The following is a 13,148-nucleotide window of genomic DNA, read 5'->3' on the forward strand; positions in this document are numbered from 1 at the left end:
CTTGGCTCCTCCTAGCCCTCTTTCTACATAAATTTTATAACCAGCATTTCCTCTAAAAACGTAATGCCTCCATTCTGTGTTCCTTTAGTACTCTGCATTCATTCATCTACTTACTATTCAACAAATATTTATCCAGCACTATGGCCCGGACAATGCTGGTACAACTGTAAACAAGACATTCAAGGGCTCTGACGCACAGAGGGCATATTTTCTAATTGTTTACTTATTCTTTGTCTCTCCCTTACTGTAGACTGAGGTCCTCAAAGGCATAAATTAATTAATGTCTTACTCACCTTTGTAGCTCTAGCACTTAGCATTGTCACAGGGGCAAAAGGAGGGGGACAGTGGCCATGCCAGGCAGGGAGGTCACACCTGCTGGAGTCATGGGTGGACAGCAGCGAGCTCCAGCCAGAGCAGCAGCAGCCTTTGGTGGAGGAAGAGGCCCACGCTGACACAAAGTCTTGGCTTTGCAGCGGGTACCATAGTCCACTACCCGACTCAAGAAGTACAACTCTGCTATCTGTATGCCCTTCACCTCAGGCCCATCACAAAAATGACCATCAGTGTGGTCCTCCCGCAACTGAAGTAGCCGTGAAGCCCATCTCCAACTGGGAGGTGATAAAAAGGTGAAGGGCATGTAGAACCACCCTCGTCCTCCACCCTCTGGATTGCAGGAGCACAGAGGCCTTCATCCACTTTGAGGGTGAGGTGGAGAAGAGTCTGGTCAAGTCTTTCCTGGCCTGCTCCAACCTCAAGACCATCCTCAAGGTGCGCACCACCAAGCACAAAATTGGTTTCCCTACGCGCCATGACTGGGGTTCCTGTTCCACGACGCAAGGACTTGAACAAAACGCTGCCAGAAGAGCGGCCAATACGATTCACCCGGAGAAGCGGCCTTGAAAATGCTTCACCCCGAAGGAGTCGGGCTCGGAGAAGCCCAGCAAGGAGGTTCTGGAAGTTTGAGGAGATGCAAATGTGGACATCCCCAAGCTGGACCCCCACTGGGAGATGACAGGCCGGAACTTCCATGCGTTCAGTGTCACGGAACAGTCGACCTTCAGAATGTACACCCAGGACCGCGAGTTCGTGCGCTTCGCGCCAGCCGAAAGCGCCTGCGCGGGAGAAAGCGCGGCTGCGAAGGTGAGGGGGTGGCCGGTAACATCACGGCTTCTTTTGATTAACCAAACCCCCTGAGTGACGCATCAAGAAACGGCAGCTCGAGAGCTAGAAACTTTAAGAGCTGGAACAGAAACTTCGGAGGCTGGAACAGCAGAGAGAACAAAAAACGCTAGAAGAGGCAGAAGAGAGGCAAAGAGCAGAGGAAAGGAAACAAAGAACTAGAATTTGAGAGAAAAGAAAAAGAGAAAAGCTTCGCGAGAGGGAACAGAACAGAGGGACTGTGCACTCCTTCGGAATCAGAAAAATCTCGAGAAGCTACAATCAGAAGAGCAGAAAAAGCTACAAGAAAAAATAAAACTGGAAGAGTAGAAGTTGCTGCTGGCTGGGGTGAACCTGCAGTCAGACCATCTACCTAACTGCAGAGATACTGAGCAGGGCTGAGGCACCCGCCCGTTGTGGTTGGTGTTGATCTTCAGAGTGGGAGCCGCTTCTTCCTGCTCTAAAACACCCGGCCAGAGGCACAGCTGGTTGCAACCATAACTAAAAGAAGTAAGTCTTAAGACCAAGAAGAAGAAAAACAAACCTTGGAAAGAGGGCTCAAAAACAAATTTTTATTGTGTTAGAGTGACTCTGAGTAATATAAATATTAAATTACTCTTAGCTAGAAAGTGCTTGGACTAGTGGACAAACCAAACCAACCTGGGAATGGTAACGTGCTATTCGTACCAGTTCTAGAATTTCTTTTATGCGTCTCACAGAATGGTGTTTCAGCAATATTCATTAGAAATATAATGCAAGCCATACATATAATTTTAAATTTGTAGTAGTCACATTAAAAAATAAACAGGTAAAATTAATTTTAATATATTTTATTTAACAAATATATGCAAAATATTATCATTTGAACATATAATCAACATAAAAATTTGCCCCACCCCACCACATCCAGACAGTCCTTGAAGCAACTCTCAGAAAACTTTACCATATGGTGGTTCCCACTCTTTACTCATTTACAATTGACTCCAACCTTTGAAAGAATTACCCTTTCAAACAAACAGCATTAAATGAGTTTGTGTTCTCTCTCTCTCTCTCTCTCCCCCTATCTCCTTCCTCCTCCCCTCTAAAGTTGCTGTTTAAAACTTCTAATCAGAATAAGAACATCTGAGAGAACACATTAAATTGGGGGTATGGTGGGAGGATGGTGGAAAGTTGGCATTGTCATGGGCTATATCATGGTAAATATTAACTTTCTATTAGATTTTTTGAAAAGTTGAAGATATCTCTGATACCACCATTAGATGTGTGGGGCTTTTATTCCAACTAGGATTGCCAGATAAAATGCTGTATTTTGATCTGCTAAATCTGAAAACCAAAATCCCAAACCCCTAGTGCAGTGAATGCCCCTGGCTAGTGGAGAGATCCAGGGGGACACTTGGTTTCTAATTAACAGAAGGCAACCATCGTTAATGTCTCTTAACATCAGGCAATCAAATCAGGACAACACCAGCTTTTTAAAATTTCTGTGGGGATCAGAGAAATTATTATATTTTAAGCACAGTTTTAAAAACTATAGGTTTCTTTAATTGGGTTTGAGATTTCCTGGGTAGATTAAGGATGATGGTTTTCCAATCTCAAAAATTCATCCATATATCCAGACAATAGAATAGTATTCAGCCCTGAAGAGATACAAACTATCAAGCCAGAAAATGTTGTGGAGGAAACTTAAATGCATTATATTAAGTGAGGGAAAAAAAGCCAATCTGTAAAGGCTACATACTATATGATTCCACCTATACAACATTCTGAAAAAAAGCAAAACTGTGGAGACAATAAAAATATCCGTGGTTTCTAGGGATTGGGATGAGGAGAATGAATAGGCAGAACACAGAGCATTTTTAGAGCAGTGAAAATACTCTACATAATACTGTGATGATGGATACATGTCATTATACAATTGTCCAAATTTATAGACTGTACAACACACTGAGAATGAACCCTAATGTAAAATAAACTATAGACTTTTGGTGTATGATGTCACTGTAGATTCATCAACTGTAACAAATGTGTCACTTTGTGGGAGATATTGATAATAGGGGAGGCTATGCATGGGTTGGGGCAGGAGGTAGATGGGAAATCTCTGTACTTTCCATTCAATTTTGTTGTAAATTTAAAACTGCTCTAAAAAATAAAGTCTCAAAGAAATTATCGACACAATCTCCCTGAGACTGTATTCAAGGGATGACTGGACATATTTAGGTGAATCGTGAAGCCATCTTGAGTGTTTGTGCCTCCCCCTCCTATATTTCACTTGAACTTTGAACGTGCCTAGTTGAATCTTTCTATTTTTGACACTCATTTCTTCTGCCATCCTTTATTCACCATACACACATGTCTTTTGATGGTTAGTACATCTTTGTACTGCCATCTGGTTTTGCAATTTATAGATTAAGAAATTTAGGAATAGGTTTTCTCTTGGGCTGTATACCGGCTGGAAAAAAAAAAGTATGAATTCTTTCGTTCTTAAAACACTAGCCATCACACTAAGAACTGAGGATACATGAAAGATACAAGGAAAATTTAGCACCCTACATAAGTAATTAACTAGATTGTATTTCATTCACATTTGACTACCCTATAATATTAGGGTGTTTTTAAAAAAATGCTTAAAAGTACTGAGGTACAGGAGAGGGGAGTCAGGGGATAGCACACTACTGCCTAATATATATGTATCTTTGTTGCAACTGGTTGCTCCATAATTAGCTCATTTCTTGCCTTCACACATTAACTTTTTATCTGTATTACTTGCAAAATTGTTTGAAATAAAAACCCAGGCTGGGTAGCCAATACCTTCTAACCGTCCTGAGCTGCCTCTCTTTTTGTGTGAATGATGCCGTGAACAGCCGACAAAGATTGCTCTGCACTGGTGAATTCGTCCCATGGGGGTCAGTCCAAGGGATAACAGATAGTGAGCTGTTCTGAATTTTAAGAAAACATCAAAGCTGTCTTTATAGGTCCCAAGGCTCCTGCAGATCCTTAGAAACAATGATAAATGTAGGGCGTTAAACTTGAAAACAAGAGAAAACATTCTGGAAACTAACGAACTGTCTTACAAAAAGACTCAGGGTGCCTTAAGTGTGGAGGTTTTGCAATAAATCAATGTAGAAGATGTAAATGGAGTTACTGATTTGTTACCTAAGGTGACAGGTAGTACCTTTGGAGCTTGCCCAGGATCTGGGCCTCAGCCAAATTGCTGCTGCTCTTTAGAAAAATGTAACCAACCTTAAGACACACATTTACTGCCTCCCCCTCCCCCCTTTTACTTTCCCCTACGCTTAAAGAAAAACAAAACCCAAAACAAACCCCACACTTTTGTATTTTAAAACTGGAGTAAGACATCTAAGTTATGTTTTAGAAAAATGTAAGTGGAATGGAAGGAAATAGGGGAAGATTGATTCTTTTATCAGAGCCCACAATTATGTTACAGACATGTAAGGAATTCTGTATGAAGCCAAAAGTAAAGTAAAAATAGAATGGCTTTGAATTTATATCACTACAGGCAGCCCCCAATCTAAGAAGCAGTTGAGTAATAAAGTTTATTCTCTAAGATGTTTATAGCTCAGAATTCTTTTTTCCTTAGAAACATTATAAATGATTGAGCTCAAAGATCAGATATGAAAAGTTGATTTAACTCCATAGTGAATGTGAAGGACAGGACTCACGGTTCTAGTTCAAGTTCAACTAACCACTCTTTACAATATTCTTCTGATGGGAAGACCTACACAATTTCCAATTCACAATACCAGGCACAATCCATGTCTGTCGTCTCTGTGTCTCTGTTTTGAAGTTCTCAGCAGAAAAATGCCAGGGCCTTCCTGAAGGAATGAAATCAGGTCTCCTGTTTCCGAACTTTTTTCAAAAGTTATCTCTTGATATCTGCATAGAAGGAAATGTTTGGGTCACTCATTCCTGGGTCTCTGAATTAGGAGAGAGAGGGATTACCTCTACATGAACCATAATCTGGATGAAGGTCCAGACCTCCTCTACTTGGTGGTTCATGTTAAGGCAGACAGTGTGATAGAAAGAGCGCTGGACTATATATAAGTCAACAAACCTGAATTTGAATCATGACTCAACCATTACCTATGTAACCTTGAATGCATGACTTCATATAGGTGGGCCTTAGTTTTCATTTATTTAAAAAATAATGAACAAATAGGATGTCAAATTTCTGAGAAGAGAGTTTATAGTTCTCAAGAAAATTTCAAAGGAAACTATCATAACCACCACCCCCAAAATTAAGAACCACTGGAAAAAATGGTTCATTAAAGCCCTTTAGCCCTAGTATTTTAAGTTCCAGGTTTGGTGTTTCTCAATTAAGAGCTGCCTAATTATAATTTACTCGTCAAGTTCTGGGACCCTGCCCCCCAATCAGCTGGTATCATTTTCATCCTCTATACGAGTTAAACAATAAGCAGAATGACAAATGAAGGTTTTATAAACTTTCTACATGATTTCTCATTCTGAAAATCCTCTTACTCTAGTGAAAGATCTGTCATCTCCAAATCCTCAATTACCAAACTGAAAGTTTACATTGACTGAACTAATTGGATAATTTCTAGGTCTTTATTTGGTGTCCTGTAGATGTTTTTTTTCATATCCTCAATCACTTTATTATTCTACTTCATTTTACTTGACATATTCCTTGCTCCTAAATGTTATGGAACCAAGACAGAGGTTGAACTCTAAGGTCAGTCTCATAACTTAGAATCATTTTTTTTTTTTCTTTCAGGAAAAGGAGCACTGAAATGCTTATCCTGTGTGTGGAGTTACCACCTAGTGGGAGAAATCTGCACCTCAGACTGTCTTGTCGGGGAATACAGAGTAGGAGAGGTACTAAAAGCTGGGCATAGTGTGCCTTCTGTCATTTTCACAGAGGGAAATGAACTAATTTCTGCATGTCATTCTAGGCAAAGTGAAAAAGTCCTAAAAGTCTTATGCTCGCTATAGTTTAGGTTTAATATTTCAAAACCTCCTACCATTGCATTATGGATTAATGGTGCTACCCACCTGTAACTTTAATTTCAGTCAAAGAACTGAGATGATCTGAGAGAAATAATGGGGAAGTCAAGTAACGAAGGCCTCAGAATTAATTCTGCATTCATCGTTCATGGAACTCCAGTGTTTGTTAATCCTTCCTCACTCAAAAGGAATCTCCCAATTGTTCTCAACAGGGTGAGAAATTTAAATGTGAAAAATGCTACGAGAGCTGTATAGAATGCAAAGGACCTGGGCCCAAAAACTGTACTGTGTGCCCCGCCAACCTGCTGCTGCACATGGATGACAGCCGCTGCCTGCACTGTTGCAACGTTTCCAATCCCACTGATGCCCAGGAGTGCTGTGACTGCCAGGACACTACAGGTAAGAAAAGAGGAAGATCAGCCTGCGGAGGAAGGGCATGTCTTCGGGAAGCTGACCAGAGCACACAGGAGAGGAGGATGGGAGATTCCAGAGAATCAATATGGCTACCTTTTTATTTAGTGTCTGCTATGTGTCTACTGTGCTTGAAACTTTCTGTCCATCATCTCATATAAGTAGATGTTATTAATCCAATTTTACAGATGAGGAGACTGGGCTCAAAGGGTTTGATTAGCATGCCCAAGTTTACATCAATGTTAAGAGGCTCATCTAGAATTAGAATATGGGTCCTCTGGACTGCAAAACTGAAATTCTTTCCACTATTGTGCTGCCTTCAGCATTAGAGCTCAAGTAGTTCTAGGATTTCGTCTTTATAAGTTTATTTTATTCCTTTCTTATTCTTTCCTCCTGAGAAAAAAGGAAAAGAATCAACTGTCAAGAAAGCTTATTCTAATGCTATCTTGAAGAATCATTCTGTGGAAATCAGCCCAAATCTAGGCTTCCCATTAGAGTCTTAAGGCATTTTAGAAATGAATTTTCATTGAAGGCTAAGAAAAAACACTTTTTTTTAATACCAATTCCCAGTCCCCCAACTGTCTCCAACCTGCAACTCCACCCATGTGAGTGTACTTGATCCTCATTGGACACAAACTTAAAAAAATACCAAATGGAATGATTTCTTCTAAAAAAAAGAAAAAGAAAAAGAAAATTCTTAAGAAGCAGATCATTTCCTTGGGGGTTCAGATGTATCATGGCCTGACAAAAATAGATGTCATATTGATGGAAGCATGTCCATTTATAAGTGAAGTAAATCCCAGACCGAAAAATGCTACTAGCCATTTCTGTTATATATATATTTTTTATCAGCCTTTTCAACTAAATTCTAAATAGCATCTTTCCAAAAACTAATTATATCCTTCTTTCAGCTTTCTCACCCCTACAAGCAGCTGATTTCCCTAGGTCCTCTTACACATCCACCTTCAGGGGCTGATGGCCTAATATCCATGCTGTGTCAGTTAAGAATAATAATCCTCATTACATCAATGGCTTTAAATGAAACCAGAAGTGTGTGCATGTTGGGTGCAGAGTTTCTGCAATCCTGTTTCAACTAAAAACGATTTAGTCAGCTTTCTTGAGACTTTTGTGGCTCTTAAAGATCCAGTTGTGGCCACTCTGCAAAAATCTAAACACTCTTGATTGCCTATCATTCTTTACTGAGACATTGGCCCCTTTAAAGAAACCAGATAATAGAGGCTGACCTTAACTTTGCAGATCTAAGATTGTAGAATAGTTAAGACAAGATTGCATACAGCACACTAGTAATTGAAACAACCTTGAAGGGTCTTTTATTGATTCTCCTGCCTTAGGCAGTATTTATCTCCCAAATACCATACACCAATTGCTTATGCATCCCTCTGGTGCTTCAGTATTTCCTCCAGGGAAAAATTCTATGCTGATATTGCAAATGATGAAAGCCATAATGATAGCGCTATTACTTTGGAAGAAATTTTGCTTAATGGGCAAAATCCCATGAGAATGAAAGTTACAATAAAATAGAAAACTTGTTTATCACTAGCAAAAAGAGACAGTGGTAATAAATTGGCTGTAATCAGCTAATATCTAATAAGCAACAATAATTGCCCTTAAAATAATTGGCAGCAGTATTATATCATTAAGCTAGTATGTACAATGTACCTAGAATTTCTCATTTAAAAAAAATCCTGGGGGCATACCCAAGTGGTTCAAAAAATATTTATAGAAAACTTAGTGTGTATTTCAACTTGTACATCCAACATAGCCTACTAGTTTTCTTTTCCCTCTGGTTCTTTCATATTTTCTTTTACTCTACCATTTGATGAGTTAAATAATAGGAAAAAATTTGATAACTTACCCAAACCATACCACCTAAATGAATGAAAAGGAATAAAAATGGGCTCATTGTTAAAGCTATGATTTAACCTTTCCTTCTGTGACAGTTTCAGTTACTCCATGTTCTCAATTAAGGTGACATGGAACAGAGCTTTCAACTTCAGAAATCTTAATTATGATAGAAGATATTTAAAGGTAGCATTTCTTTTCCTGCCAGATTAGGGCCACAAAATGCCAAGAAGTTAAAAAACAGTTGTTGGAGCATTTTTAACCCAACATCTCCAGACTACAGCATGAAGTTAGGATTCCTGGGTTTGAATTCTGACTCCTCTACATACAAGCTCTCAGCTCGGACAATGTGACCATTTACTTCTTCTCTATGGGCCTCAGTTTCTTCAGCTGTCAAGCAACAGATTGGCCTAAGTGATTTCGAAGGCCCCGCACAACCATAAGAGTCAATGGTTTTATAAATAATCTGCTCCTGCCCTTGAATAGTGGCACGATCATGTTGGACCAGGTTTAAGAGTAGCTGGGGAGAGCACTAAGTCTTAGAAAAAGTCAGAGTTATTTAGCAATGAGTGAAGCTTGGCCCAAGATGGAATATTTTTCTCAGAAGAGAAATCAAAGAATTCATTGGTAAGATTGGACAGGGCAACTGATCCCTAAGGTATGAAAATGAGGAGGCTCCATTTGAATTTCAAATTGCCCTGCATCCTAGAAGGGTTTGATAGCATCATCTGACATAGACTGGGACTGTCATGGGGGTACACAGGGCAATTCTGAAGAGTGGTGTGCCTTTTAAGAAAATCAGAGAGAGAGAGATTCCACCATTTTAGATTTTAAAAAATAGAGGTGAAGTTCTTAACCTCGGAAACTAATTTTCTCCATTCCCTCTCTTCTCTTTCATCCTTCCCTTTGACCCTCTTCTTTTGGGGTTCTCTTCCAATAGATGAGTGCATCCTTCGAGCAAGTGAGATTGGGTCTGCCCCTGAGCATTCCAAGACAGCCTTGTTCATCATCTCCTCCATTATGCTGGTGCTTCTGCTTGGAGCAGCTGTGATCGTCTGGAGGAAATCATGGGGCCGATCCCAGCCAGCAGAGGAGGCTGGCTATAAAAAGCTGGCTGACCCTAGCAGGTCTTATTCCTCCTATAAGAACAGCCACCGTGAGAGCACCAGCTTTGAAGAGGATCAGGTGATTGAGTACAGGGACCGTGACTATGATGAGGATGATGATGATGACATCGTCTACATGGGCCAAGATGGAACTGTCTATCGGAAATTTAAGTATGGGCTTTTGGATGATGATGATGAGTATGAGCTGGAATACGATGATGAGAGCTACTCCTACCAGTAGGCAGAGGCCACATGCACCTCACCCCATTCCACTCAGGCACGCATGTGTCTGTCACAATTTGGGGTTTTATCCTCATACACCAGGCTGATGTATGGGCATTTGTATTTGTCTTGTTAACCATGATTCCAACTAGAGTCTTTAAGAATGCTGAAATATTTTGTTCTTCATTTGAGTGGCTAAACTTGATTAACCATAATTGTTCAACCATAATCGAGGAACAAGGATAAAATCTGGAGGGGTACATCAAGACACAAGACACAGGAGGTAAAAACAAGTGACATTTGTACAAACTGTCTTATGTGATTTTTTTTAAAGGAAATGAACATATGAAAGTTCTATTTCTCATCTGTTTTGTGGAGATACCTACTGCCTTCTGAATTCTGATATTTCTGTAAATGATTTTTGGGGTTGGGGCAATAAAAGAGTTGTTTGTCTTAGGGGATTTTTCTCCTCTGTTAGCTCTCTTTAGGCAGAGATTCATTCTGTAAGGGCCAACTAAAGAAGGTTCTCCTTATTCCTTGTAACAAGTGACTCCAGACCAGCTCTGGTGAGCAAAAGAGACCACCTCTGCTAAGGCTGGTCATAATCTATCTAGAGATGAGGAAAGAAAAGGGAGGTAGCATCATAACTGAGGAATCATGTATTTGCTGGGCACTGGTTCCTCAGTGTTAATGCAGAGTCATCATGATTCTAGGGGCAGAGCAAGCTCAGGCAGGAGATAGCAGCAAACCTAGTAGAAAAGAAATCACTAAGTTTCCAAGAATTGCATCATTATACCCTCAAGATTTTCTAAGAATGTTTCTGGCTGGAAACATAAGCTAAGACATCAAGTAATAAAAACAAAATTGCAGTGTTAACCTAACATGAAATAGGATAAAATGACCAAAGCTATATCCACGCAAAAAAAAAAAAAAAAGACTAGCTACTAAATCAGAAAGCTTTCATCAACAGCCTGTCATAGAACTGTGGACATTCCATAGAAAAAGTTAGAGTGGAGTCTAACATGGAAAATCCTAACTTCCCACTTGTAAGCTTAAGCTTAAGACTGCTGACCAGTCTTCCAAAACCGTGATTTGGGGTCTAGACATCCTAGGCTTCCGTTTTCCCACTTTCCTGTCAAGTACATGCTTGGATTCATGCACCTAGGACTGTTTTTCTGCAGATAAATACAGAGAGGGACTCTTGCTTTGTGAAATTACCTAGCAGGATTTTGCAGATTTTCTTGTCAAAGCAGAAGTTATAGGAAGTACTAGGAGGAAACCAACAGAAAGTGACATTTTCAGATGATGATGATAATTTTTTAAAATTTATTGCACATCTAACATGTACCAGGTACCAAGGTTAATAATTCCTGTTAGAAAAATCACCCCACTTAATGCCACTATAATTTTATGAGGTTGGTACCATTATTACTGTTTTTATAGGAAATCTGAGGCTTACAGGAGGTTAAGTAACTAGCCCAAGGTGACAGAAAGCTAATCAAGATTCAGGAAAAAGAATGATCCCAAAGCACATGTTCTTAATAATAATTATGCTACACTGACATAAAGTGAGAAAAGAAGTGTCCTAAATCTAACAAAGGCATGTCTGTTATTTTATTTTATTATATGGCAACTGTATTAACTTTACTAAAGTTGTGCATCTTCTTTTCTTCTTTTTTTTAAACATGTATCACTGACACAAGAAAGCTCTCTGAAGAAGTCTTCAGTTTAGGGAAGGCCTCAGTGTTTCTTTAGGGGAAAATTCTTAAAGCAAATGTTGGCAAACTTCCTCTGGAAAGGGGCAGAGAGTAAATACTTTATGTTTTGCACAACTCCTTAACTTTGCCATTATAGCATGAATGAATCCAATCCAAATGGGTGGGCTGTGCTCCAATAAAATTTTATATACACTGAAATTTGGATATAAGATAATTTTCACATATCAAAATATTCTTCTTTTGATTTTTTCTTAAATCACTTAAAATATTTTTAAAAATTCTTAGCTCGGGGAATACAAAAACAGGTGATGGGCTAGATTCGGAGGACAGAGTATAGTTTGTCATCCTCATCCTAAAGAAAATTCTTAAGAGATCATGTGTATCATACATGTATATGATATGCTTCCAAGATTTTTCATAATTTAAAATTATCTCTTCAAAACCTTTTCGAAGTCCTGATAGTTCTCTTTGTAATTCTCAAAAATAAATAAAAATAAGTGTAAGATAGCCATTATATCAATGAAAGAATTTCTCTTCTCTTGCTGTGTAATTAGAGTGCAGCCTATAGAAATGTTATTTTATTTATACTGTTTTTCATCTTCCCTGATAACTCTAAAGCTCTGATAGACTGAGTTTGACAATTCTTTGTATAGCCTGGAAATTGTTTTCCAAGAAAAATATGTATTTATGATATACAGTTAAAGATTAAATGAGGTCGAGATGACCTTGAATACTAAGAAAAATTGTACTGTTGTACTGTGTGAGCCTGAAAAGAAGGTACATACTGAGTATCGGTTCAGTTTGACATCTTTCCTTCTTTATTCTTAGTCATGCCACATTATTCTCAGACATCTTTTGAATACTATACTAACAACTGTCTAAATAGATAAATATGTGTTTGGAAAATAGTCATGTTTTGCTTTTCTGTTTGCAAATAACTTGGAAGTATCAAGAGATCCTTGTAGACTGGTAATACACCAAGACTCTGGGCAGGAGCTCGGAAGGTTCTGGTTTGCAGAAAGTAACTTTAAAATTGGCAAGAAAATTAAATCAAGACCAGGTTACTTTATAGGGACTTGCTTTTTAACAGTCTATTTCTGAGCACTTTTTATGCACTTGGTATAGTCAAGCTCTGCTAAACGATGGGGATAATTCTAAGAAATGCATCCTTAGGCGAATTCATTGTTGTGCAAACATCAGAGTGCACTTACACAAACGTAGATGGTATAGCCTACTACACTCGTAGGCTATATGGTACAGCCTATTGCTCCTTGGCGATAAGCCTGCACAGGATGTTATTGCACTGAATACAGTAGGCAATTGTAACACAATTGTATTTGTGTATCTAAACATATTTAAACATAGAAAAGGTACAGTAAAATTATAGTATAAAAGATTTTAAAAATGGCGCATACCCACATAGGTCACTTAACATGAATGGAGCTTGCAGGACTGCCGTGGTCCAGCCACGACAGGATCCAGGGGGCCCCGAAGGTGGGCAAGGCATTGGCGCGGGAGACAGTCAATTACATAACTCAGAGGCAGTGTGACACTGTTCCATTTTATTGTGATTTGAGTACAACTTTTATACTTTTTTTTTTAGCATTTGATTATACTTTGTGGTTAAGGTAGCAGGAAGTTAAATTTCTGTGGTTAGGCGAAGCAGACAATCTTATAGAGTATATTATTA

General features: G+C 39.0%; 1 protein-coding gene across 1 annotated transcript in view; it reads left to right on the forward strand.

Moving 5' to 3' along the window:
• Positions 1-10,704, forward strand: part of PCSK5 (proprotein convertase subtilisin/kexin type 5) — a 404,343-nt gene extending 393,639 nt beyond the window's left edge. The window contains exons 36-38 of the mRNA XM_015594534.2: positions 5,909-6,009; positions 6,351-6,537; positions 9,353-10,704. Of these exons, the coding sequence (XP_015450020.1) occupies positions 5,909-6,009; positions 6,351-6,537; positions 9,353-9,759 (695 nt within the window). The 3' untranslated portion in view covers positions 9,760-10,704. The remainder of the gene's footprint in view (positions 1-5,908; positions 6,010-6,350; positions 6,538-9,352) is intronic.
• Positions 10,705-13,148: the final 2,444 nt, after the last annotated feature.

Source organism: Pteropus alecto, unplaced genomic scaffold (genome assembly GCF_000325575.1).
Source record: "Pteropus alecto unplaced genomic scaffold, ASM32557v1 scaffold95, whole genome shotgun sequence".
Lineage (NCBI taxonomy): Eukaryota > Metazoa > Chordata > Mammalia > Chiroptera > Pteropodidae > Pteropus > Pteropus alecto.